We start from the raw sequence: 27,967 nt of genomic DNA on the forward strand, positions 1-27,967 counted from the left end.
CCTGAAGCCCACCAAGAGCCAAGGGCAGAGCGAGGGCGCCTCCGCCGCGTTTCAGACCTTTCCCAGGCACCGGAAGGGTAGGCACAGGCCAAGACCAAGGAGGGAAAAGACGGACACAAAGTGGTTTCTAATCCAAACGCACTTCTCTTTATTCAAACCAGGGTCAAACCGGTCAATGGGAAACGCCCTGAAGCCACGTGCCTGGGGAGAAAGGCTTCCTACTAGGTTCGGTTCAGCGCTGCGTGGGATCCACGCGGCTGGCTGTGTGCAACCCCCACAGTTCACCTCAGACACTACCAAGCAGGTCAGTCGACAAAAGCAAGGAATTAAACAAAAAACAGAAACACACTCAGTAGATTTCTTCTTGAAGCTCCCAGAGTTTCCGGACCACCAAGTCCCAACCCCCAAAGCCAGGAGCGAGGGGACTAACAGCGCACCCCCCTCCACCAGTGCCGACGGAAACCCTGTTTTAAATTAAAAAATAAGCCAGTATACATCGTAGAAAATTTCTCTTAAAAATCTCACAATTTGTAAATGTATATTTTTTCTTTAACATAAAAGTTTACAATACACTGTAAAACAAAAGGCTCAGGGAAATAATTTCCAAAAAAAAGGAAGAAAAAGAAACCTGAAGTTCTGAATTAAAGCTGAAGACATTTTTTTAAACCCTGTTGTTGAACCAGTGACTTTTTTTTATTGTGCTGATGGGTTAGAGAAAGAAATATTTAAAAACCTCAGTCCAGACGACACCCACAGCCGCTCCAAAAGCCTCGCGCCCTCCCCCCGCCCCCCCAAGGTTGAGTCGCTACTTTGCCACCACGTTTGTGATTGTCACGAGTTCACAAGTTTGGAATCCTGGGTCTGGGCCGTGCAGACATCGCGGCGCCGCGGGCTAGCGTCGGTAGGGGTGGAACCCTTGCACGTTGTGGTTCTGCCCTCGTCCAAAGCCGCTGCCGCCGGCAGGGGGGCCCCCCGACCCTGGCACGGAGGGACCCCCATAGGAAGGAGGCTGCTGGCTGGGGTCCGAGAAGCCCTGTCCAAAGCCACTCAAGTCCTGCCCGTAACCTGCTGGGGGAGAGAGTCCTGTGAGCTCGGGGCAGTCCCCGGGCGGTTGGCACTGCCATCGAGCGAGGCCACCTGGACGCAGTTCTGCCGAGCCTGCCTTGAATCCACAGGCCCCACAGGGTGGGGGTGGGGCCCTTCTGAGGCCAGCACCTGGGCCAGGGAGAGGACCCCAGGCATGTTCTCTCCCTCAAAAACATGTGAGCAGGCGCACACACAGAGAAAAGCGGCTTCCGGAGCCCTTCATGGCCCACATAACCTCACCGCTTCCCTGTTCAATCCCGAAGACGTGGCTGGGGGGTGAGGGGAGGTGGAGAAGCCTCGGGGCTTGGAGACACACATGGCCAAGGCACGGCCGACCGGGCTTCTAGAAAGCTGGCTCTCGCAGTTTCAGAAAACCCGACAGCCCCTTGCAGCAATACCAGGCCTGCCCCTCCATCGCAGACCAGACCCCACGTTGTCCTTCCCGTCAGGGCACGTCCATTGGTGGCACGTGTCAGGGAAGGGTTTCTGGGCCCAACCTGACTGCTCCAGTGACACCACTGGCTGAGGGGCCAGCACACCCTGCAGCCTGTCCGGCCCACACAGCTGACCTCAGGAGTGTGGACAGCGGCGTCTGCACAAGGACAGAGCCGCTCGGGCTGCTCCCCACCCGCTGCACGCCCTGCAGGAAGCCCCTCCCGTGCCCTCTGGGTTCCCAGTCGGGTGCACGCGGGCACAGGTGGGCGTGGGCTCTCTCTGGGGGATCCTGGGCCCACTGAAGGCTCGTGGCCAATGTCTTGGCACCAGCAAGGACCCCTTCCCAGAGGGCACCACCAGCGTCCACCCCCGCCCGGGACGGCAGAGGAAGCCACGTCCACCTCCCGGTGCAGGCGGGTGGGAGGACCCTGGAGAAGGAGGCGGCACCTACCTAGGCCACATCACTGCTCAGCCTGACCATAAGACTGTAAACAAAGTGTGGGCCGCAGCCCGGCGGGGCTGGAGAATAGGAACCCAGGCCTGGCAAGAGACGAGACCGGGGTGACCAACCCAAGCAGCCGCCACCAAGAGCAGCGGCTGACACACGCCACGCCCCAACCGGGCGCCTCACGCCCCCCTGCCAGTCTCAGACACGCCAGGATTTGGTGGTGAGTGGGTCAAGAACCCACACATGCGGCAACCTCGGCCCAAGGCCTGGGCGTGGGGGCAGGGGAACCAGAGCCATGCAAGGTGGGTAGGCGGGCACCTCGGCCAAACACAGCTCCCACGCCCCGGCCTCCACCAGGCCTAAAGGAAGCGTGTTCACAGGCACCCCAGAAGCCCATGGCCACCTGGAGACAGGTGCCCCATGTTCTCAAACCCTGCTTGTGAATGACCCCTGGTGCTGGAGGAGCTGACCATGGTTGGAGCCCTGCCCACTGAGGCCACCGCACTGGTCCTGAGCGAGGCTGCTGTGACTCCTGGCTCGGTGCAGGGCGAGAACTACAGACATGCAGACCTTGACCCATGCTGACCCCGCCCCCCACAAGCTCCTGCCCCGGAAGCACATGCGCTGCCTGCAGATCATGTCCAGGCAGACCCAAGCCACGACAGCCATCCAGGCCAGCGCCGAAGCCCACGTCCAGGTCACGCCGGCTACAGACCCAGCTTCTGTCCCAAGCAGGGTCTGGACCCAGCGGGAGGCTGATGACGCCAGAAACTGGAACCCACCAAGGGGCCAGTGCACCCGGGACCCACACCGAGGGCCTCGACCTCGAGACAGTGATCACAGCCTCCTGGGACTCACTTCCCTCGACCCAGTCGCCACTCAGGTTCCCACACATGCACGCCCTGCAACACCTGCTGTGCGACGAATGCTCTGCTGCGACAAGACTCCCACGCTCCCTTCTGCCGGGCCCGAGTTGCCACGAGGTCTCTCCAACAACCCCCGCACCCCCCTCCTCCCTCTCCCCTTTCCCACCAGGTAAAGGCTGGGGGGCGTCCAGCAGGGGAGGAAGCAAAAGGCAGGCCGTGCCCAGGGTCCTGGGGCCAGCGGGGACACGGCATGGCAGGAGACCACTTACCATACTGACCATAGGGAAAGTCTGGCTGAGCTGTCGGGGGCTTGCTCATGTCCGGGGCAGCCTGAGACGGAGGCGGTGGGAAAGCCAGAGGTGCTGCCCCGGGAGTGGCCGGTGGAGGAGGAACCCCCGGAGGGGCAAACTGATCTGGCGGTGGAGGTGGAGGCCCGTAGCCAAAACCTGCAGAGCCACAAGAGGGCAAGGCACAAGACACGTTGTGCAGCTGGGGGCAGACCAGCAGGAGACCCACGCCCAGCCCAGCGGGAGCTGCCCAGACGGGACTGCCACCCAAACCCACAGAACGCCCAGGCCTTGTGGAACCACAGAGCCACAGTCCCGGGCCGCCCCACCCCAGGAAACACATGCTCCTGGGAGCGTGGCGGGATGCTGAGCTGCAGCAGGGCCGCCCCGTTCCTCGCGAAGCAGCCGCCAGGTGGGCCTCAGACAAGAACTCAAGGAGCAAGTAACCCTGCAGCAAAATTGCTCTTTCAGAGGGACAAAAACCTGCCACCGTGCCCAGTCCCCATGTTTAGGAAGCTGCCACACAGGCAAGGGCGCATCCTGACGTGCTTGGAAGGGACTGCCATGCTGGAGGTGCTGCCACCCTTGCCCTGTTGCTGGATATCAGGCGGGCCGAGGTTCCACCCAGCTCCCCTCCTGTCAGTCATCTGGCCTACAGGCCTCTGTGTGCAGAGCCTGATCCAGGCCAGAGGATGGAACTGCCTGCTCCTGTGCCACGGCCACGTGGAGCCTCCAAACCCCCGAGACGGGACTAGCTCACACTGTGATATGCCCCAACTGCAAAAACACCCCCAGGGCCCAGGGACCGCAGGTGACATCAGATCATGATACCGTTCCTGCTGGTTGCGTGCTGTGAGGTGCAATCCCTGGCTAGGCAGGTAAGGGACGCAAGGCTCCTAGTAAGGACACCCCACGTATGGCCCATGTCCCTTCTTCTCTACTGGAGAGTGCCAAGACCTCACCCTGGGGGCCCCGTCTAAAATTCTGGATGCGCTGAGGTCAGGAGTTCGAGACCAGCCCGACCAACATAGTGAAACCTGTTCTGTACTAAAAATGCAAAATTAGCCAGGCATGGTGGCGGACACCTGTAATCCCAGCTACTCAGGACGCTCAGGCAGGAGAATCGCTTGAACCCGGGAGGCAGAGGTTGTAGTGAGCCAAGATCGGGCCACTGCACTCAACCCTGGGCAACAAAAGTGAAACTCCATCTCAAAAAAATAAGGCTGGGCGCGGTGGCTTACGCCTCTAATCCCAGCACTTTGGGAGGCCGAGGCGGGCGGATCACAAGGTCAGGAGATCGAGATCATCCTGGCTAACACGGTGAAACCCCGTCTCTACTAAAAATACAAAAAAATTAGCCGGGCATGGTGGCAGCGCCTGTAGTCCCAGCTACTCGGGAGACTGAGGCAGGAGAATGGCATGAACCCGGGAGGCAGAGCTTGCTATGAGCCACAATTGTGCCACTGCACTCCAGCCTGAGCGACAGAGGGAGACTCCGTCTCAAAAAAAAAAAAAAAAAAGAATTAGAGCTTGTGCACCCTCAAACAAATGCCCCCTAATCCTGAAGTACGAGGCTGAGAGACAAAGTCCGGGCTCTGTCTCCTGAGGAGCCTGTGAGAACTGGTCAGGCGCAGACATTCCTGCCGTGAGCTCTCCAACCCGCAGGAGCCCGGGCCACCCTTTAGCCTAACCAGCGAGGCCACAGGCGACGGAGCCCATCTGCAGGTGAAGGGCCTGGTGGCAGGTGACCTGCTGACCAGCCGGCACCCCACCTGTGGCTCTCCCTGTAACACAAGACTCCCCATCGCCCCCGCCCACCGCCTGGCGTCTCTGGAGCAGGCGGGAGGCCCTCTCACAAGGCCCGTAGACTTACTGAACTGTGGCGGGGCACCATAGCCCTGAGGGAAGCCCTGGGGAGGGGGAAAGCCTCCAGGAGGGGTGGACACGATGTAGGAGGTGAACGGTGGGGGTGGCGGGGGGGCTCCTCTTCCCGCAGGGGGCGGTCCGTAGCCACCTGAAACACACAGTACAGGGGTGATGGACAGAGAGCGCTGGATGACACAGCCTGGCCAGTTAGACCCAGGCCCCTCACCCTCTTCCTCTCCAGCACTCAGGACACAGGAACCAGGCTTTGCCGGCTGCCCCAGAACGCCTGGCGAGTCAGCCTGCCATGTGGCTTCTGTCCCCGCCTTTGCTCTATAAACAAGGACTTACCAATTGCCTGTCCTGCCGGCACCCACATTCCTAGATAAGAAAACAGAAGAGGAGGTTGGCACCGTGTCCACCCAGCTGTCCGACGCAGAGAAGGAGCCGCAGAGCATGGACGTCAAGGGCTGGGACCGACCCCAGAGCCTCCTGTGCTTAGAGCCTGTTCATCCTGAGGGCAGCACCCCCTGAACCCTGAGCAGAGAGGCACTCCCCACCCCTTGTAGAATAGGCCTTAAAGCCACTCTCCTCTGTGCCCTGCCAGGTGGCGGGCACTGTGTCTACTGACTGGGGCATGGGCGACCTCCTGGCTCCACCTGAGGACCCCAGAGAAACCTGAGACTTCTAAGCCTTGAGAGGGCAGGGACAGTCCCCACAGCACCTCCGAGTTTCCAACAAGGGAGGCTCCAGAGAAAAAGGTTTTACATGAGGTGCAGGGAAGCCACAGTCTTGGGACCTGGACGAGGCACATCTGGAACCCTGACCCACAACTCGGTCGGGCTGCGGCCAAGCCCAGGGGTTCCGTGGCTGCTGGAAGCTCCGAGGAGGGCAGGCTGACCACACGTGGGCCTAACCACAGAGGGCCCACGGCACTGCAGAGGGAACGGCAGGTGGCAAGGATCCAAAGCCTGCCGGGTCCTCACGGCTCCCGGGGGCAGCACCCCGATTCTGAGCTCAGCTTGGCAATGCCAGCCCTCTCAGGGTTTCGTGCTCAGACCCGCCATGGCACACAGTCGCGAGGTACAGACGCTCACTGCAGCTCTTCCCAGTGACAGTGAGTCCCAGGCCCTGGACGGGCACTTAAGCCGTGGCCACCCCGCTACTGAGGAGGCTGCGGGTGCTGCCCGGGAGCTGGCTCTCAGCGGGCACCTCACGGGGACTCAAGGACACTGTGCCGCGCCAGTTCTGTGAACCACGGCTCTGTGCATGCACAGCAGAGGTGGGGAGGCCGCAGCGACAGCAGAGCCCAGGATGCCCGGGTCGAGTCTGAGAAGGGGGACACTCCCGTCGGCACCTCTGCGTCGGCCTTACCTTGAGGGCCATATCCTTGCTGCCACGTGGGCGGGGGCTGGCCTGCCCAGCCATTGGCAGCGTTGGGCACAACCCGGCTCCCCCACTGGCTGGCACCTGGCTGTCCTGGCGCTTGGCTCTTGCTGTCCCGAGGCTCAGCTCGTTTAACTTCCACCTAAACAAACCGAGCTCTGGTTTAGGGTGAGGCTGCGGGTCCCAGCACCCCCTTCCCTTTAGACACACCCTCGGGTAACTTACAACTACACTTAGCATCTTACAACTTAAGACTAAATACTTAACTATAAACCTTATTTAGGCCAGTAGCATTTTTTTCTTAAAAAATTCTTTTGTGTTGAATTTTTTTGTTTAAAAAATGTTTCTCAGGTACAACAGATGCAACTGTAAGACACACAGAGCCTGCCCGCTGCGGGGCAGCAGGACCGAGCCCAGAGCCCTCGGGGGTTTCGTGCGTGATGAAGGGTCTTTCACTCAAGTAAAATGGCAGCGTCCTCCTTCCTCTTGAAAACATGGGGACAAAAAGGGACCAGGATCTTCCCAGCAATCGGCATCCTCATCGCCCTCTGGACCGCTCGGAGCCCGCCCACCTGTGCTTTTAACTCATACCTGAGAAACACGGTTGGTGTTTTACTTAGATTTTTTAATTTAAAATGTCTAATGGAAGATAAAGACTTACCTTCCCCAGGCTAACGCTTAAAGAATCTCAATTAACTCAAAAATAATGTCAGAGGGAATGGATGTGATAAGAGAATCTTACATTACATCTAACAAAAAAAAAGTAACAAACATGCAATAAAATGGACATTTGGATCAGTAAGCAATCTTCATACTGTGTTCGCTCAGCAGCCCGGGGCCCTTCCTCTCTAGACGTGTCAGGAGCCACAGCCTTCTCAGGAGGGTGCGGGGCCGGGGACAATGGATGGAGCAGGCCTGACCTACTTATTCTAGGCGCAGTGGCTGACCTTCCTTTAATGCCTGCTTGAAAATATGGGCGGACTGACAACAGAAAGATCCCCCAATTCCGGGGCTGCCTCAGCATTTGAGAATCCTGAATTTGTCTTGTTTTTCTGATAAACTGTAATGAGAACAAAGAGACAATGGATCCACCTGGCGTCAGCCTTGGGGTCTCAGTCTGGAGAGCTGCACATCCTGAGTTCAGAATCCCTCAGTTCTGCCCGTTAGAGAACAGACAGCAGCAGCCGCAGAGGCACGAAGCCCCCACCTGCCCAATGCCCCAAGGACCGGCCTATGATGGGAACAGGATCCGTTAGCTCAAGGCAGTGCGACAGCAGGACCAAGGGGCCCGTTTCAAAGAACTTGAATAAGCGAGTCTTCACACACCCTCCTCAGGGGACTGCAGTTCCTGCTTACAAAGCAGAGCGGTCCTTGTACTAAAAAAAAAAAAAAAAAAAAAAAAAAAAATTCTTTCACCCTTTCCTACCTGAATGCAGCAATGCAGTCGCCTGGCATGGAGGGTTAACTACCGCCCGGGACCAAACACTCTACAAATGGAAAACCCCCATAAGGGGCCGGCGGCGACGCCAAGTGCTGGTCCAGCCAACCAGTGAAGGCCGGCGCCGGGCAAGCTGGACTTCAGCGACTGTCTGGCTTGGAAGGCGAGACCTACGCTGAGGTCGCCCAGCTCAGGAGCTCGCGCAGACCACAGTCATGGCTGGGGCGACCCAGGGGCTGCCCAGGGACGGCGGCAGGTGTGTGCACCGTACAGAGCTCTTTCTGCCCCATATGTCAAGACCATGCTTTCCCCAAATTATCAGTGTCGTAGTCCCTTAAAACACTCAGCACAGACTTCTCGAACCCCTGCTTGTACTGTCGTGCACCCATGCAGCCTGCATGCTAATTTTAAACTACAAGCTGCACTGAATGTCAGAACAAGGATTGTGTCTCCTGTTTTAGTTGGGTTCAAATGGAATTAATGAAGTCTGCAACCAAATCTAAACCACGTGTATACAAAAATAACTACACATGCTACTGTTTTTAAAAAGGTTCTGCTATCGAGACCTCTGGCTGGGGTAGAGGGCGGGGGCAGGAGATAAAGAGCACGATGCTCCCTCCAGGACATTTTAATTGAAAAAACAACCATGGCCTTGTCAGAGGGGCTAAGCGCCTTCTGTTAACAGGAGACGCTGCCGCACCAGGGAGGCCGGCTCAGAATCCCACTGGCTGTGTGAGGCGGCCTGGCAGAGCCAGCAGAGCTCCTTGGTTTGAAAGGATCAAGACAGGAATCCTGCAAAAACCTGGACCCCTAAGCTTTTGCTAACTGCAAGAAATTCCACACTGTAGAATTTCTACCAGTTATTTATTTCAGAGTCCACTTCTCAAGAACCTCCAAGGGTCCAAGTAAAACAAGGATTTAGGGACCTCTTTCTGACACACACTTTCCAAGGGCTGGCCTGGGGGTTGGGGGGTGGCCTCCTGTCCCTCTCACCTCTGGGGGTAACACAGTATGAAGATGACACAACCAGAGGTCACTTGACTGCATGGTGGCTGAGTACTACCGAGAGCATGTGGCTGGTGCCGGAGTTCCACAGTAAGTGACCCAATTCAAACAACCAGTCCTTCATGATGTTTCCACTGTGCTTTCGATTTTAAGCGGAACCTCGGCTCTCAAAGGTCCCTTGCTCATCACATTACAGGTCAGTGTCAGACAATGGAGATTTGCAGACATCTGAAGGAGTGGTCGTGGAAACCAAGCCTGAGGCAACGCTGCGGTTTCACTGGAGCCAGCCCCAACACCCACCGCCACAGCCGCCCAGCCTCAGCCCCCTACCTGCCCAGTCCCAGGTCACCCAGAGGGAGGGGCTCCAGGAGCAAAGCTGGGAGACGCCCACCCCGCAGGAAGGGTGCTCGGGAAGGATGAGACCCTCCTCACGTCTACAGACCCAGGCCCACCTCACGCAGCGAAGGTTCACAGGATGAACTCGCCCGACCCTTTCTGTGAAGGAATGTTCCTTTCCAGTGAAACCCCTAAGTTGCCTAAGACTTGGTTTGGTCTTAAGGTAAAATAAAACTACAACTACACACTTTTTTGCCCATGATGTCGTGAAAATGCATGTTGACAGCCTGGTCCACTGATTGTTCGTCCTCGAAAGTAATAAATCCAAAACCTAGCCAACGACGAAGAGTGAATCAAGGTAGCAGGGTGTTGTGACACAAAACAGGATGATGAACAGTATTAGGGACGGGCCGAGGGATCGACCTTGGGTTTCAGCTAAGCTGTGTGTGGGGCGCTGCGGGCCCCTGGGGCAGCTGCCTCCCTCCCCAGGAGCCGCCACTCACTGGACACGGAGTGGACAGACAGTGACGTCCGCACTCCCGGTGACAGCTCTGCTGACTGAGGCCTGAGTCAAGCCTCCGCCCCAGTCACCCGGGGCTGGGGCTCCGTGTCACGGACAGATTTGGAACAAGGAGCACATCTTAGAAAGCAGCAGCGGAGACAGTGGAACAGTGAGGGCCTCCATTGCTACTGGCAGACAAAGCGCCCCCCAGGGGAGGGTCAGAGGCCCGTGCTGGAATATTCTGGCTCTCGCCTGTGGAGACATTGCCAGTGAACCCTGCAGGCCAGGGGTCCGCGTGGAATGCGCCACCTCAGTCAGGGGTGTGCACCGTGGATGTGTGTCTGCTTCTCTGAAACCCAGGATTCTCCCCCTTGGCTTGCAATTTGCTTTGCAGCTAGTGCTGACAGCAGCCATATATCGTTCTAAAGCGTTAACAGTTACAGTATCTATCATAGCTGGTGCCTCGCTAGGCTTACGCAACACCGTTGGGTAAGCCCAAGGAGTCCTAGGAGAGGTCATATTGTAGGCATATATGCATATTCTATACAGGTAGATAAACAATGCACAAAGATACAGGCCACAACGGGTTCCAGCAGGTCAGACTCTGCTGTCAGCAGCAAGAGCGAGATGCACCATGGGATCAAAACAGAAAATTTTAAAGGCAAAAAAAATTTAGCATTTCCCAAACACGAGAGTGGCAGTATAAACGAAGTTTAGTGGGTCTGGGGTGGGCGCGGCCCCCCGGCTAACGGGGCGGGTCTCCTCCTCTAGGCGCAGGAGTGCGCTGGGCTCTCCAGGCCTCCCGGGCTAGGTGGAGCGCGACACCGCAAAGCACACTGTCCTCCCGAGGCGGGGCCCAGGCGGCACTAGCCCCTCCCCAGATGGAAGTGCGCGGCAGACAGCTGCCCAAGACCTCACAGAACAAAGACGGACGCGGGAAGAGCTGAGACCGGGCTGAAGATGGGCCGCCTGCGCCAGAGGCACAGGGTGCGTGACAAAGCACCACACAGCAGGGGACAGCGCAACACGGGCGTGAGGCGTGAATGAGCGCGGCAGAGAAGGGCCGTGGGGGTGGGAACAGGCAAGGGTCCCCGGAAGGAGCAGCCCACCATGGGGCCTCTCAAGCTGAAGAGACAGGGGCCAGGGCTGCTGTAGCTGGGACCAGGCAGAAACAGGTCAAGCAAAACTGGGGGTGGGGAAAGATGGAAACGGGGCAGAAAGGGCAGCTCAGACTGAGGGGACAAAGGTCACTGTGGTTCAGGAGCCTCCCACTGTCCTGAGCACACGTGTGCACCTGAGCGTGACTGTGCACGCAGTGTCTGCAACCAGACAGGAGGAGGAGGAAGAGGAGGAGGAGGAGGAGGAGGAGGAGGAGGAGGAGGAGGAGGAGGGGGGACCAGGAGGGCAAGGCACACAGCGAGAGGAGCGCGGGATGGAGAAGACCTGAGGGGAGTGAGAGGCGAACGAGGCAGTGGCTGGAGCGGGCGGGCCGAGGGCAGACGTGGGAGGGCCAAGCAGGGACCCACACAGACACTGTGTGCCCGAGACACAGGCGGGGTCCCCGACAGGGACATGGTCATGACCTTCAGTCAGTGGAGAGGAAGAGGGAGGAGCTGGCGGGGAGGGGGACATAGACCCGTCTCAGAAGATGCAGAAAGGCCAAGGGAAGGGGACACGCTCTCTGGGAGGACCCGCTAAGCAGCGCCGCGGCGTCTCTCCGGCCCTCCACTCGCCTGACACCCAAGGGACACTTTCAAAGCCCAACAGCTAAGGACATGTGGCCACGTGCTGGCCCCGAAGTGCTCTGTACACCAGTGTGGACTCAGCAACACTCGCCACGTCCCGTCCACACGGGACAGGACAGGACGCGAGGAGAAGGGGCGCCAGCTCTGGGCAGCCGGAGGGGGACCGGGAGGATCTAGAAGCAACCCTCAGATTCCCGCGCACTCAAGTTTCCCAAGATCAGAGGCAGTATTGGAACACAGCATCGGTGATGAAACAACGTATTTAGAAGTAGACATTTTCGCAAACTGCAGGAGTGTCTGAAACCACAGGGCTCGCCTGGTCCGGGCACAGTGCAAGAGGCGCTGGGTCCTGGGGAAGGCGCCCTGAGCGCTGTCTAGGAATGCGGCTGTCAAGAGGCGACATCACCACTGAGGAAGCGGGACAGAAACACCTGAAACTTCGTTTACACCCCACTGGAGCAAAGCCGCTCCCTCCTCTGACTGCGGGACTGGCCTGTACCTGTGTGATATAATTTAGCACCTGGAGAAGAGAAATCTAAAGAGATATCGTTAATCACACACAATTCACAGAGAGAAAAGGAAAAACAGCTTACTTAACATCACTGTACTTTACTATGAAACACTTAAGTACGTCACTAAGCATGTATGTCTAAATTAAGTTACGACTAAGACTTAACAGCGTAACCGACATGGAGGAGGAGCGCTCCTAACCGTGGGGAGGGAGGTTCAAATGGCAAACTATGCTCCAGCATGGCGGGCATGCTGCGGCGCCACCTGGCGCTCGGGGCTGCCCCGACTGACCTGGGCCGGTGGTGCGGGGGCGGCACGGACGCGGCGGGCAGACCCAGGCTGCAGATCTGCTCACGTGGCCGGCCAAAAGCAGCTGATGAACCAAAACCATGCGGGCAGGCGGGACAGACAGCAGCAGCCACGGAAAAGGGGCACAGAAACTGGGCGCCCATCGTCCCAGCTCCACAAACCAGCATGGATGGGCGTGCAGGAAGCTGAGGGGAGGCCCTGAGGTGACTCCTCACCCCTCCTCCCACCTGCCCTGCTGACTTCAGAGAGGGGAGAAAACCGAAAAAAAAAAAAAAAAAAAAAAAAAAGAAAAGAAAAGAAAAAAAAAAAAAAAAAAAGCATGGGATGGATCACGGGCAGTCCAAGCTCCACACGGAGCCAGCTGACCCAGCTGACGACACGAAATGAGACCGGCCACACTGGGAGGACTGGACGAGGGTGAAGGAAGGTCAAATGCAGAAGGACCACACTCTTCCGGACAGTGAAAAACAGAACCCAGGCCAAGACTCATGACAAGTCATAAAAACTTCAAAAGAACAAGCCAAAAAACAATGTGTGACGTCTGACCTCGGGAAGCACAGACAGGCTGAATGGGGTGCACATGAGGAGCCCACGTTTTAGTCATTTGTCTCCAAATCGTCCTTTCCTGAGGCTGTTTGCTACAGCCGCCACCTGTGTGTGCCTGGCGGGTGAGATAGTTTGCCATCTGAGGGAGGAGCAGGGAGAAGGCCGAGGACAAACTAGATCTGCCCTTACCTCGGGGCCTCTGCTTCTCGGCATCATAGATCATGACTACCTCCGTGACCTGGAAGGAGAGAGTGGCGTCAGCCCGGGCACCAGGGCCAGCGCTGCGGGTGCTCTTCCGAGGGCACAGCCTGTTCCCACGAACCCAAACTCTCAGCATAGGGCGCGCCCTCCTTGAGCGGGGGAGGTGCACGGGCCATGGCTGCTCCATGGGGCTGCTGTCTGAGAAAGGCGGGAGCCCCAACACTCCCAGGGCCAGACGCAGGCAGGGAGAAGCAGCTCCAGGGCAGGCGTCTGGATACCCGCCCCCGGGCTGCCCATGACCCCGCTCACGTGTGTGCTGAGGGACGTGAAGGGCCAACAATGCCGACCACACATCCTAGCAGGCGACGTGGGAGCCAGGAGACCCCACAGAAGCCCTTCCCACCAAACACGGGAAGCAAAGGGCACACTCGGCCCGCACTCGAAGTGGCGGGGCAGCCACACACAGCTCCTCTGCAGACCCTGCTCTTCCAGGCCCCACTCAGGGCCTCTCATTCCTGGCCCAGGCCCGTGGCACCATCAGGTACCACCTGATGAACGTGCGCAGTACTCAGTCATGCAGGGCTGTCCTGCTGGTGGGGCATGGCACGAGTCCCAGCAGGACCCTGGGGTGACCACACGCCCCTGCCTCAGGTGACAGGGAGGGCTCCCCACCGGCCCCCTCCGGCCGTCCCAGCTCCCTCTGGCACCAGGCTCAACTGAGCTCGGGCATTTTCCCACCTGCCCACTGGAAAGTCAGCTGTGTGGGGCTGGCTCGCCCAGGCCACACTGAACCCCGTTTCCGTATAACTGCCCCTCTCTGACACTTGACCCCACGGTGTTCACAATGGAATCGGGCGGCCGCCCTGAAGGCTGTCAGGCTGGTTCACTGCCCAACTACCCTACTGGGACATGAAATGGCCATGAAGGCAAAGGCTGGGCTTTCCGTCTTTTCAGAGGGCGCAGGCATTGGGGAAACACGAGAGCGCGAGCTCCCAGCCTGAAAGGCCTGTGCACTGTGGCTCCGCCACTTCAGCCCCAAGAAGGCCGAGGACTGAGCAGAAGCGGCTCTGTCCCAACAGTGCTGCTGGGGTGGGGAGAAACTCACCACTCCGAACTTCTTGAAGTATTCCCTGAGCTCTGTCTCACCACAATTGTGAGGAATTCCGCCGACAAATATCTTATTTGATTTACTGTTATCGCTCCTGGGTCCTTTCTGCTGTTGAAGAAGGGAAGGACAGTTAGTTCACGCAGGAACCCTCCAAACCCTCCCGCGAGTTGCGTAGGACGTAAAGGCCAATCCGCGCTGGTTTTAAGAGTCAGATGAAAGCCAGAGCAGAACACTCCACAAGCCTGCTAAGTCCAAAGACACTGGGCTCTGCTGAGACGCTTTCTCATTTTTCAAGAGAGACCCAAGGAGACAGGGATTTAGCATTTTTGCAGGGCTGAATTTCAGCTAAACTGACACACAGCACAGTGTGTGCCTTGCCTTCAGTTATTCTGAATCGCAACCACTACAAAGTGGAAAAGTGCTTCCGTGTGAAGGCAGGGACTTCAGGATGGCAGGGGAAAGGCAGCAGCAACTATGAAATGAGCAGAGATGAAGCTGGATTTCAGGCTGTAGTTCTCCAGCAGGTGACAGTGATGACTGCGGAAACCTCCAGCAGCTCCAGAGCTGCGTGAAACACTGGCCCAAACCACACAGCCCCTTCTGCCGGCCTCCCACTGGCAAGGGCGCCTGCTCCTGGACACCACTTCCCAGGGCCTCGGCGCTCACTGGGTGGCCAGAGCCAGGAGTCTCGGGTCCAGCTCCTGGGCTGCCCTTGGGGATGGGGTGCTCTCCTCCTGCCCCCACCCACCAACCATCCTTTTTTTTTCTTTCCTATCCAAGGCTATCATATTTTAAGTTGTCCCAACTGCTTTGAATTAAGAGACTATAAATATTTGGGGGTGAGTGCTCGCTGCCGTGACTGTAGGGATGGTTTCATGAGTGTGTGCATGGGTCAGAATCCATCAAGTGGCGCAGTTTACTACATGCCCATTATATCTTAATAAAAGCTAGAGAGACATTAATAACCAGACGGAATATGAACCTTGGATTCCAGTCTGAAAAAACCAGCTATGTGAGACACTTGTGAAACAGTTCTGGAGCTGGGAACATGGCCTGGACACAGATGACACGGGATTCCCTGCAGCCGCTTTCCAGCGTGCTGACGGTGGGTGCGTGCGGGGGTGGCCGTCATTTTAGGAGACGCACCCTCCGGTCCTTAGGAATGGTGTATGTGGACAGAGATGGATATCAATACATATAGATACATTTGGCAAAATATTAATAATGGATAAATCTAGATGGTATATTTAGATATTCTTTGTGTCATTCTTCTAATTTTTCTGTAGTTAAAAAGTTTCCCAATAAAAAGTTAAAAAAAAAAAAGAACTGTTCCAAGAGTTCTGAAGCCTGCAGTAGACGGGATTCTGCTAGAAATGCAGATTCTTGGGCCCCGCCCTGCTGCCCACACTGTGGAGAGGCTGGCACCCGGTGCCTCAGCAGGCCTCCAGGTCTGCACTGTCCAGCACGTTCTGTGGGGCTAAGATCTCTTCCATCTGCACTGCCCTACCAGGCTCCTGGTGCCGGTGTGAGAACTGCAGGGCTGGAGGAAGGTAAGGTGTGGGTGGTGGTGCGATCCAAATGCCAAGGAGACCCCATGCCAGGACGGTGCCCTGTTGGCCAGGCAAGCACCAGGGCCGCAGGTCAGAGAACCCAAGTTGCCGCATCAGGGGATCTCAAGTGGAGCAGTAAAGTGGCCAGCACGAGCTGACACGGCCCGGCCCAGCCCCGGCAGTGGAAGGACGGCCCACCTCTGAGAAGGGCCAGGCAGTGGGAGGGGCAGGCCCGGCACAGAGGGCACACAGGGCACACAGGGAAGATGACTGGCTCCTGATAATCAATGGCATGAGCTATCTTTTTTTTTTCCCTTAAGATGGGTAAGTAGGAATTTTCTTGGCTGTAAGACTCACGGCACCGATAAATCTGGGTGATCCTCAGCTGCTCGAGTGCCAACCTAGAAGACCTGTGTCGCTCTCAATCTTAATGAGCGACAACAGCAGATCGAAGGCACACATTTCCTTTCCATGTGGAGTGGAGAACACACAAGGAGGCCGCCCAGCCCAGCCCCTTACCCATCCTTCCTTCGGCCGTGTTCTCTCTGGCTGCATCCCCCGGGGTGTGCATGGCTTGGGGTCGATCTGTAGGAAATTTCAAATCAGCTGGTTGTGAACAAGAGGCTGTTTCTCTAGGAAAGAAGGTGTCAGCACAACAGCAGCCACAGCACAGCAGCCCGGCCCGCCCTACCCTGCCCCGCCGGCTCCATTCACCCTGTACCCTCCTGCAATATCCAGCCTCAGCACCAAGGCTTAATCCTTCCCAATGAACCCCACGTTCAAACATGCTCTAACGCAAACATCGGTCGGAGTCCAGGAAAAAATGAAGCAGAGGAAGGACAGGCGAGACACAGAGCGGGTGTGAGCTCCCGAAGGGCACTTACGTTTCGGCCGTCTAGCGTGTGCGGTCTGCTGGCCAGCACCGTCCCCACACAGTTTGGGTCTTTAAATTTGACAAACCCAAAGCCTCGAGACTGGTTGGTGGTTTTATCTTTCATGATAACACAATCTACGACTTCTCCATATTGAGAAAAGTAGCTGCGTAGAGTCTCTGCTCAGAAATCAGGAAGAAAACAAACACACAGGGCCAGAGCATTAGGCACGTGCCTGGTGGTGCTGCCGGCACGCACACTCCTCTAGTCCACCAGTCACACACCGAGCGACGCGGCACTGGGGGATTCTGCTCCACACACACTTGAGGTCCTCACGTAAATCAGGGGCTGCCAGTGAGCACAGCAGTGGCCAGCGGTTACAACCTGACTTCGTGGGCGTCCAGGAAAGCAACGTTTAAGGCAAGGCAAACACAACAACTCTGAATGCTGGCAGTGGCCAAGGAGCGCCGACTTTGCTACACACTCTTTCCTCCTGTTCTGAACTCAGTAACAGCCTGGCCAGCCCCCAGCCCCCTGCACTTCCAGACAACAGCTGTCTGCCTCCACAAGCCACCTCAGCCCGGAGCTAGGAACCTGCAGCTTGAAGTCTTCTCTGTAACTTGGGACGGAAATACCAAATTAACAGTCTCAGAGCAAATACACTTACTCTGCCCCAGCCAACTCCAATGTCCCCTGCCCAGAAATCAGAACAATGTCAAAAGGACTTTAAAACATCCAAGACAGTAGTAGCAAGAGGCGGGCAGACAGAGCTTGAAGGCCAAGGTCCTAGAGCCCCGTCTGCAGTACCCACCTGACACCCCTTCCCCACCTACCTTGGGTCGTGCTCCAGTCAAGACCGCCCACGAAGAGCTTCCTGCAATTCAATGAGAAAACATTCAGGATCAAGACAGCGCTCGCCTTAGAAACGCTCCCATCCGAGCCAAGCTGGTCTTAATTCAAGCCACAGAAGCAGTTTACGCGAACGTGCTTGTGCACGTGACAGCACACAAAGCTCACAGCAATGGCGAGTCAGCCTCGCCCATGCTGTCTGCAGACATGAAAGATGATCCCAAGCCTTGCCATGGGGAGAGGACTGTGCCACAGAGCCGCACGCCGACCTCAAGCGCAGCAAGTGACGAGTTCCTGTGACAGGCCACGCTCACCTGCGCTGCTGCCGAGTGGGACACAGGCTCACTTTCCTACAGCTTTTGCAAGTATTTTATAACCAGGAAAAAGAATGTAGAAGTCTAGATCTGAAATGATGCACAGTAAACTAGACGCCTATGCCACATGGCCTCTGAATTACAACCTGGGGCGGGGCTGGGGGGACACAGACAGAAGCCTCCCAATGAGCCTGCACTTACGAATGAACGAGGGGCCCACAGACAAAGGTGAAGACCCTGAAGCACCAGTCTCAGCACTGGCCCCACTTACTTATCCCCGACAAACCCGCGCCACCCCCATTCTGGGGCTGTCTCTTATTGGCAGATGAGAAGGGCCTGAAATTCAGTCTCAGCACTGGCACTTCCTGCCTGCCTCCCACCAAAGACCCGCGCCACCCCCATCCTGGGGCTGTCTCTTCCGGGCAGATGAGCTAGAGCTCTCCCAAGGCGTCTGCCATCGACCCTGCAGCGACGCCCGAGGGCCCACCCACCTTTCCACCTCACGGCCGCTCCAGGTGGCCCCAGGGCCCTTGGCTGTTCGAACTCCCATTGGGGACTGTGCCACCTTGCGTCCGCCATGGCACCCACTGGGCATGTCTGAGACACATGGGCCACAAGGCTTACCCAGGCACGGGGCCTTAGATGTCATTCAAGCTTCCCCCAAACCCAGGAGGCAGGGAAGAGGTGGTTCTATTGGCGACTCTCCCATCCTGCCTGCTTTCCCTGGGAAAGAGGACACGTATTCAGCAATGAAGTCCCTGAGCTGAATCTCAGCAGTGACTCAGTGCCAGCCCATCATCACCCTTGGTCTCCAGAGAGCAAAACACCATGCAGGCCACAGCTCCCACCCGAGCCACAAGAATCCTGAAAGCACCATTCCCACGCGGGGCCCATGTCCCTGACAGCCAACACACCACCCTTGGTTCCCACGCGGGGCCCGTGTCCCTGACGGCCAACACACCACCCTTGGTTCCCACGTGGGGCCCGTGTCCCTGACGGCCAACACACTACCCTTGGTTCCCACGCGGGGCCCGTGTCCCTGACGGCCAACACACCACCCTTGGTTCCCACGCGGGGCCCGTGTCCCTGATGGCCAACACACCACCCTTGGCTTCGGCTTTCAGCAAAAACACGTTACTGCCCCACCAGCACTCAGGAGCAACATGCTCCTCCCCACTCCTGCCAGCTCGCCAGGAAAGACCCCTGCAAGGCGGCTGGCACACTCATCACCTCTCATCAACCATCACCTGGGACCTGGGCACTCAGCCCCCACGAGTTAGCCCCTGGCGAAGTGTCTGCCACGGCCAACCGCCAGGAGCTTGTCTCTGTTCCTTCTTTTTCCCTAAGAAACGCTAATTTAAATTTAGTGTGTGAAAAACAAAGCATGTTCCCATCACAGGAAAGGCACCCACTGCCGTCTTCAAAATGTCAACAAGCAACCCCCCAGCCCCATTCTTCAGCGGGGAGGGCTGAGGCGGGAAGAATTAGAGGCCGGGTGTGCCAGCCGCCCTGTGCTTCCTGACCCTTAGAGACAAGATCTGAAAAGGCAAATTTCAGGGAAAACCATGCTGATCACGCAACAGCAACAGGCTTAGGTTTAGGCCTCATTAACTTAAAATCCTGCGTCTCCCACACACTCTTTGCAATCAGGCCAGGGAGCGTTGAGGTCAGGCCTAGAGACCGTGGGAGGAGCGAGGCCTCCGCGTGCCTCACTCCCCATAGGCTGTGCCCGCGCTGAGTCAGGGCCAGCCCCGCCCACATCCATGCCAGCAGGGCCCGGCACCCAGCAGGAGTCAGCAGCAGCCCCCACCCCATGAAGGAAGGGCCCTCAAGGCTGGCTGGAACTGACTGGAAAAATGCTCATTTACACAATCCTTTGGAATTAAAGTTCAAGCATTCTCAAAAAGCAAACAAACAAAACACACACACACACACACAAAAACCCTGAAAACCAAACCAAACCCAAGTCACTTGAAATAGCCTCTAGTGGCCGGGCACGGTGGCTCACGCTTGTAATCCCAGCACTTTGGGAGGCCGAGGCGGGCGGATCACGAGGTCAGGAGATCGAGACCACGGTGAAACCCCGTCTCTACTAAAAATACAAAAAATTAGCCGGGCGTGGTGGCGGGCGCCTGTAGTCCCAGCTACTCGGAGAGGCTGAGGCAGGAGAATGGCGTGAACCCGGGAGGCGGAGCTTGCAGTGAGCCGAGATTGCGCCACTGCACTCCAGCCTGGGCGACAGAGCGAGACTCCGTCTCAAAAAAAAAAAAAAAGAAATAGCCTCTAGTTAGCACTGCACCCACCAAACAGCCAGGTAACAGGCAGGTGTCCTCCAAGCAGTCCAGTCCCCCTCCACCCCCACCTCGCTGGCAGAAGGAACTCGTCAGACCAGTCCAGTTTCGGTCCTCATTTAAATTTCAAAAATTGTGTATTAAGGGGGAAGGGCTAGAAACGCACAGCTGAGAAACCTGAAACAGGGCCACGGGGTTAGATAACCTGGTATCAATACTGTCTTTCTCAGCTGGGCGCAGATCACGCCTGTAATCACAGCATTACGGGAGGCCGAGTTCAAAACCAGCCTGGGCAACAAAACGAGACGCCAGGTAGGGGCGGGCACCTGTAGTCCCAGCTACTTGGGAGGCTGAGGCAGGACGATCGTTTTGAGTCGAGGTTGAGGCTGCAGTGAGCCGTGATTGTGTCACTGCACTCCAGCCGGGGTGACAAGAGATCTCATCTCTTAAATAAAATTAAAAAAAATAAAAAATACTCAAATAAAACTTAAAAAAATAAATACTTCCTCAATTTTTTTTTTTGAGACGTTGTCTCGCTGTGTTGCCCAGGATGGAGTGCAGTGGCACGATCTCGGCTCACTGCAACCTCCGCCTCCCAGGTTCAAGCGATTCTCCTGCCTCAGCCTCCCGAGCAGCTGGGACTACAGGCGCCCGGCCAGCTAATTTTTGTATTTTTAGTAGAGATGGGGTTTCACCATATTGGCCAGGATGGTCTCGATCTCTTGACCTCATGATCCGTCCCCGCCTCGGCCTCTCAAAGTGCGTGAGCTGCTGCGCCCGGCCACTTTCTCAATTTTGACCACTGTGCTGTGTTCATGTGAGAGAATGTCATTGTTCTTGGGAAACAACAGATGTCTCAGTGTCCACATAAAGGGGACTGTATCGGTCTCCAGCTACTCTCAAATATTTCAGTAGAAACACACACAGTGGGGACGGGTGCAGTGGCTCAGGCCTGTAATCCCAGCACTTTGCAAGGCTGAGGTGGGCGGATCACCTGAGGTCAGGAGTTCGAGACCAGCTCGGCCAACATGGTGAAACCCCATCTCTACTAAAAATACAAAAATTAGCTGGGCTCAGTGGCACGCACCTATAATCAATCCCAGCCACTCGGGAGGCTGAGGGAGGGGTACTGCTTGAACCTAGGAGGCGGAGGTTGCATTGAGCCAAGATCGCGCCACTGCACTCCAGCCTGGGCTACAGAGTGAGGGTCCATCTAAACACACAGACACAGACACACACACACACACACACACACACACACACACACACACTTCACTGGGGGTGGGGCAAGAGGCACCATGTGCCAAAGGGTAAAATGTCAGCCAATGGCGAGTCTGGCAGGGCCAGAGGATATGGGAATTTTTGTAATTTTCCTGTAAGTTAGAAGTTATAAGGCCGGGCGCAGTGGCTCACGCCTGTAATCCCAGCACTTTGGGAGGCCGAGGTGGGCAGATCACCTGAGGTTGGGAGTTCGAGACCAGCCTGACTAACATGGAGAAACCTCATCTCTACTAAAAATACAAAATTAGCCGGGTGTGGTGGTGCGTGCCTGTAATCCCAGCTTCTCGGGGGGCTGAGGCAGGAGAATCACTTGAACCCAGGAGGCGGAGGTTGTGGTGAGCCAAGATCGTGCCATTGCACTCCAGCCTGGGCAACAAGAGCAAAACTCCGTCTCAAAAAAAAAAAAAAAAAAAGAAGTTATATATACAATTATGGCATAAAAGACTTCCATTACTGAAAACAAGACAGAATTTAAGTTTCTTTTGAAATAAGTCTCATTACTTATGAAATCTGAGACAGCAACACATAGCTTTCGTTTCACATAGCTGTGTCTCGAACTCCTGACCTCAGGTGATCCACCCGCCTCGGCCTCCCCAAGTGCTGGGATTACAGGCGTAGCCACCGCGCCCAACCACACTGTGTTACTATTGAAATATCTGAGAGCAGCTTCCAACGCTAAAGCTTCCTGTGTCCATGTTTCTTTTACTACTGCTCAGGAGCCACCGGCTAACACCTTCTCCCTGGTCTACCGACAGAAGCCTCCAGGAAGTCCCGGAAGGCAGGGTCATCTCCTCAGTGGCAGGGACTGCCTCCAGGGCCCTGGCACAAAGTCCCTACTTCTGAGTCTCAGGATGTTTTAATCAATAAAATATGAAAGCTCCTGGCTGCCAACCTCACCAGGTCGTGAGTGAGAAGCCGGCACCCCAGAAACATGTGGGGCCCTGGGCAAGCACCTCCCAGACACTGTCCATCAACTGCCCAGGCAGCAAAACCAACTCTCACACAAGTAAACGTCGGAGTCCAGGGAGCCGGGCACGGGCAGAGGCCAACAGGAGGAGCTGCTGGCTCTCGTGGGCTTGCTACAGGGCTGGCAGTCCGCTTGTCCTCAGCTCCAGGCTTGCTCAGCCTGCACCTGGGCTGGAAGCGTGTGGACCGAGGACGTTAACGGGGCAATACAACACTGGCCTATGCAGATGAAGGGGTCAGCGAGCAATGTGGCTCCTGCACTCTGCCTCTGAGGAGGCCCTGCCTCTGAGGGGCCCGCTGGGTGGGAGAGTCATCACCCAGCTGATGGCATCTCCGACACTGGAAGTCGCGGCTCCTACAGACCTCACACCCCACAAACCCAAAAGGGGTGTTCTCGTCAGTGGGGGAGGCGTGGGGCGAGCTCCACTTCTTCCCTTGCAACCTGGAGTCCGGTGTGCAGTCTGCCCACCGAAGGTCATGATGAACATCTCCCAGCATCTGCAAGCCTGGCACCCTGGACCTGCAGCTCGACACCTGGCAGGTGCTCAATCCACGGTGGCCAGCGCAGCCACCCTCTTCTGCCTGTTAAAGCAAAAGCCGTTTTGGATGGCAACCTCGCTTGCTGAGTGCCATCGAGGGGGGGGGTGGCTGTGCGGTATTTATGCGTGAAGTCCATCTGCAGAGGCTTCCTCTGGCCCAGGCTGACCACAAAGAGCCCTGACCTCCTGGCAGCACCAGAGCGGGCTTCAAAAAGCGGCGGCCAGCCCAGCCCTTCGGGGCCAGCAGCCTCAACGGGGGCAGTTGGCAGGCGACCCTTCCCTTCCTGCTGGGCCGGGGGACCAAGCCAGGAGGAGCCTGCCTCCCCACAGACCCCACCTGGCTCTGGGCTCCGCCAGTCACACTCAGCTCAGTGCACAATCTCAAGAGGCAGAAGCCCAGGCCCAGTGGTGGCTGATGCATGGGGAGCCCTGCTCTTCTTCCAGAGCATCAGGAAGAGCCTTTAGGGACTTTCCTGCCCCTAAGACCAGGTGGGAACCGGGACCACTTCACCCACTGCCTCAGGCCAGTGAGCCCAGCCCCACCCTCCATAGCCTGGCCTCCCTCTCACCAGCAGGGTAAGATGCCCTCCCCCAGCCAACGCCTGCAGGGTGTGGGGTCCACAGAACACAGGAGCAGTCCGTGAACAGGAACACGCTGCTGTGTGCTGAAGGAGCCCATGAATGCCTACATCCTGGGTGCTAACTGGTCACCCTCATCCTCTCCCTGCCAGCCCCACCCTCCCAGGCGGACCAGTGTCCTCCTTGGCAACGCCTGGAGACAAGCTGGAAGCTCAGCCCATAAGCATCTGTCGAATGAGTGGCCTCTGCCAAAAGCCCTGTCACAGCTCTCAGGGATTCTGACATCATGACATGGTGTCACGGGGACCAGGCCTGGATGGGAAAAGGCCTCAGTCCACAGAAGACAGCACAACCTCAGATTGACGGGTCGCACCATGCGCACAGCCGCCCGACCAGGAGCGCCCTCCGTGCGGGGCGGGCGGCAGTGGAGGAGTGTGGACTCCCAGCTCCAGCTCTTCCACTCCCTGGGGTGACCCCGGGCGCATCCCTCAACTCCTCTGTGCCTCAGTCTCTCTGGCAAAGCCAAGGGTTAGAGCCAAGGCTACAAGCACAGCTGGGCACGCTGTGCGCTGCTGCTAGCTCTGGGCCACTGGGGAGCTGCTGCTGTGTGAAGGGCAAGCGCCAGGGGCCATGCTGCTGCCTTTCTAGACACCGGCCTGCTCCAGACCATCGGAGCCAAGGCGAGCCAGTCAGGAGCTCATCCAACCTCACGGCCCATTCACAGGAATCAAAGGAGCCGACACAGGACAAGCCGTCAACCACAAGGAGCAGCTGCCCCCAGCGCAGGGGGAACCAGGCCAAAAGCACAGATGCTCCCAGACGGTGGCTCCCCCCCAGCAGGACACTGGGTGATGTCCGGGGACATTTGTGGTTGTCACGACTGGGGGTACTCCTGACCCGGAGTGACTGGAGGCCAAAGATGCTGCCCAGCACCCTGCAGTGCCCACAGTGCCCCAGAGTGATCCAGGCCAGAGTGCTGGCAGAGCCCAGGAGACCTGCCTCAGAATAACCTCAAATGCACCAAGAGAGCCCCAGAAAGGCCAGCACAGCCCTATGAGGTTCCCCATCACTCCCCACACTGCAACAGCCTCCCCCAGATCACGGCCCTCTCTGGCCTGACCAAGAATCCCTGCCAGGTGCTTCGTGCTCACTCTGCACAGGTGCAAGTGGTCATGGCCTCTAGGGCCCAGCCAGGAGCCCCACTCAGGATGTCTCCTTCCACAGCCACCCAATAAACCCAGAGACCTGCCATGGGCCTGGCTCTGAGCTGCACAGCCCCGGCCACAGTCTTGGGCACCCTCAAAGCTGCCCAGAGGCGGCTTTCTCCTCTCTCCGCTGAGTCCTTCCTCCCTCTGTGACTTCCCTACAGTATTTCCAGGTGTCCCCGTCTTACCATTCCCCAGTGTACCAGATAAAATCTTCCATAAACCTCTCTCCAGTTCCATGACCGTGTGCTGCCTTGGAGGCCAGCAGAACACAACGGCCTGGGCGCTGGAGGTGACCCCTCTGAGCCTCTGTCCTCTCCCCAGGAAGCCGGGCACGGGCCCTATCCCTGACACCTGGCCCACCACCCAGGCGCCCAGCATCCAGTAGCTACTCGACAGGACGCGGCGACCCCAGCTGCACTGTGTCAGCTTCCCAGAATCCAAGTCAGATGCGCTCAACCCAGACTTTAAGATGACTTCACAAGGCCAGGGAGGGCACACTGGAGACTCAGGCCTTCCTGATCGCCTGTGCCCTGAGCGCTGCAGGCCACCAGCTGGTGCCAACCCTCTAACCCTCCCGACAGGTCAGTGCCTGTCCCCCACCCTTCACAAGAGGACCAGGACAGGCCCTACTCCCAAGTGAGGACACTGTCCATCATATCCACCATGTGGGGTCCATGTGTCAAACCCACCATGGTCTGGACAGGGACTCCCCACACCCCACCACTCCTATGCGCTTCCTCCTGCATGCAGCCCCCCTCCTCAAGCTGACTGAAGTCTGTGTGCGTAAGGCATCCGTTATCACCGGCAGGCCTCAGCTGACTCTCATCCCCCATCAGGCTTTACATGGACTTCTAAGCCAGCACAGGTACCCTTGAAACTTGGGACTTCTCAGACTCAAAAGCAGAGCTTCCCCCAAGGATGGCTCCCTAGCCCACCTTCCCAGGGCAGCAGCTGCACGGCCACAAGTGTCCCAGAACAGGGGGCTGCCGAGCTCCAAGTCTCCTGAGGCATTGACCCCGCACCCACGCGCGCGCCAGGCCCAGCCCTCCAAGCGGGGTCCGGCGGGATCTCCTGCCTCCTCCATGGCAGTGGGCAGTGAGGGTTCTGCATCAGGAAGAGGCAGCTCCTCAGGCTGCCGAGCCCCCCCAGTGGGTAAGGGACACCGCAGACCCATGGCGTCCTGAGAGCCGCCATCTGCCGCAGAGAGGGCCTGCTTCCATCCAAGCTCAGCACCCTCCCGCGTGGCACCCACCGCACCTGCAGGGGACCTGCCAGGAGGGCGCTTCGCAGGGTCACAAGCACTTCACCCACATAACAACTCCACACAGCAAGGAAGTCAGAGTAGACCCTGGACTCCACATAGAACATTAGCTGGTCTCCCATGTGAGGTGCAGCCGTGGCAACACTTCGTGCCCACGGAGTCTGACTTAGAAAGCAGTGGACACTCCCGGTAGCCGAGGAGGAGAGCAGGGTCCATGCACTCCAGTCCTCCTCCACGCAGCCCGTGGCGTCCGGGTGGCCTGCAAGCCTATCTGTGCTGTGGGTGGGACCCCTCCAGACCCAGGCTGGAACCCCAGCTGCCCCACTTCCCAAGGGTGTCCATGCAGGGAGGGAAGGGGCAGGAGCCCTCACCTCTCTCCAGCCTCCTCACAGCCACAGCTTGGGTGGAGCGGGCCCACGTTCACCCGCGGCTTGAATGGACCTAACCCAGGTACCCGATCTGGGAGCCCTTTCCCTGCCTCACCCCAAAGTCGATGGCTCCATCCCCCGTGGCCGGTGGACTCCCTGCTCAGGCCCATCTCTGCAATGTCTCCCACACAGGCACACGGACCCTGCCAAGTCAAAGTGCCTGGAGAGAACTCACAGCACGGGCGAGGCAGGGGCTAAGTGCTTTCATCATGGTTCTCCAACGGAAGGTGCTCTTTTGTTTTGTCTGGGGAGGGGGAGAACCCACAAAACGCATTTCCCATCCACAAGTGTGACCTGTAGCTGGTGCGAGAGGGGCATGCCAAGGCAACCCTCTAGCAGCAACCGCTCCTGCACTAGCCAAGCCCAGCGCTGAGAACACAGGGCGCTGCTCAAAGCTAAGGGCACCGAGACATTTACACCAGACCACTAGGAAACCCAACCCAGACTGTTTGCCGGAAGAATGCAACTCTAAAACAACGTCGCTGCGGCAGGAGCCGCTCCTACCAAAGAATGGAGCCGAGCCCTTGGGCACAGCGAAATGAGGTTTCCCGGCCCGGCGGGGTCCGGAGCAAGTCAGGCTCCTATGGGAGGGGACGCCTCGGCTCAGCAAAGATCCGCCGGCCCATCGCCGCCTCGGAAGCGCTGACTCTTCCTTCCGCAGCTCAAGCCCACCCCCGGCGGGGAGGCGCCGAGGCAACGTAAACATAGCAGGCCCCGGCTGACCCGAGCCCCCCGGGCCCTGGGTTTGCGAACTCCTCCCAACCTTACCACTCTGGGGGGGGTGGGATGGGAGCGGGGAGCCCGGAGCCCCGAATGGGATAAGTTGGGCGGTGGCAGAACCGGAACCCTCGGCTCGGCTCGCCACGTGCGCCGCCCGCCAAGTTTGGGCGCGCGCTGGGGGCGCCCCGGACCACCCCCCAGGCCACAGTTCGGGGTCCCCCTGGCCAGGAAGCCGGGAGGCGGCGGCCAGGGCGCCCCGGGCTCCCCGCAGACTCCCTCAGGTTCTCATTCGGGGTCCCCCAGGCCAGGAAGCCGGCAGGCGGCAACGAGGGCGCCCCAGGCCCCCCCAAGTTCCCGTTCGGGGCCGCCACGGCCGGGAAGCGGCGGCGGGGGCCCCCGAACCCCTCTGGCTCCCATTCGGGGTCCCTCAGGACGCGCAATCGGGAAGCGGCGGCAGGGGCGCCCCAGGACACCTCCCCGAGGTTGCCGTTCGGGGTTCCCCCGACCAGGAAGTCTGGAGGCGGCGGCGGGGCCCCCCGGACCCCTCAGGCTCTCCTTCAGGGTCCCCCAGGACGGGAAGCCGGGAAGCGGCGGCGGGGGTGCAAGGACCCCCCAGACCCCGGGCACCCGTCCAGGGCCCCCGGCGCGAAGCCGCGGCGAGTCCGGGTCCCGAGTCCGCCCCCGGCCGGCGTGACCTTGACGGGGCGGCCCCGGGGGGCGGCGTCTGAGGCCGGGCGGCGGGGAGCGGCGGGCCGGGCTCGGGGCGGAGACGCAGGCCCGCGCCGCTCGTCTCACCCGATCTCGTCAGCGCCCGAGTTGTTCATGGCGGCGGCGGCGGCGACGCTCGGCGCTCCCGGGCCTCCTCGCTCGCTCCCGCCTCCGGAAGGTCACCCGCTCCGTCGCCCTCCCCACAGCCGCGGCCCGGATCTGCGCAACGGCGGCGGCGGCGGCGGCGGCGGCGGCAGCGGCGGCTGCCTCCTCCCCTCGGCGCCAACGGTCACCGCGCGTCCCCGCGCCGCCGCGCCGCCGCCCCTGCGC

General features: G+C 58.4%; 1 protein-coding gene across 6 annotated transcripts; it reads right to left on the reverse strand.

The window, feature by feature from the left end:
- Positions 1-124: 124 nt before the first annotated feature.
- Positions 125-27,951, reverse strand: DAZAP1 (DAZ associated protein 1). Of its 6 annotated transcripts, XM_032178453.2 has the most exons (13): positions 27,725-27,950; positions 17,327-17,367; positions 16,506-16,672; positions 16,141-16,206; positions 14,069-14,179; positions 12,952-13,000; positions 9,399-9,481; positions 6,360-6,513; positions 5,337-5,366; positions 4,996-5,136; positions 3,105-3,281; positions 1,973-2,061; positions 926-1,065 (listed from the first exon to the last, which is right to left on the reverse strand). In XM_032178453.2, exons 1-12 carry the CDS (start codon positions 27,751-27,753, stop codon positions 1,973-1,975), a joined length of 1,137 nt encoding a protein of 378 aa, XP_032034344.1. In that variant the 5' UTR covers positions 27,754-27,950; the 3' UTR covers positions 926-1,065. The 6 variants fall into 6 exon arrangements, with proteins under 6 accessions (XP_032034342.1, XP_032034341.1, XP_032034340.1 ...); XM_032178451.2 differs by lacking the exon at positions 1,973-2,061 and having other exon boundaries at positions 125-1,065; positions 14,069-14,176; positions 27,725-27,951; XM_032178450.2 differs by lacking the exon at positions 1,973-2,061 and having other exon boundaries at positions 125-1,068; positions 14,069-14,176; positions 27,725-27,951.
- Positions 27,952-27,967: the final 16 nt, after the last annotated feature.

Source organism: Hylobates moloch, unplaced genomic scaffold (assembly GCF_009828535.3).
Source record: "Hylobates moloch isolate HMO894 unplaced genomic scaffold, HMol_V3 SCAFFOLD_15, whole genome shotgun sequence".
NCBI classification, from domain to species: Eukaryota; Metazoa; Chordata; class Mammalia; order Primates; family Hylobatidae; genus Hylobates; species Hylobates moloch.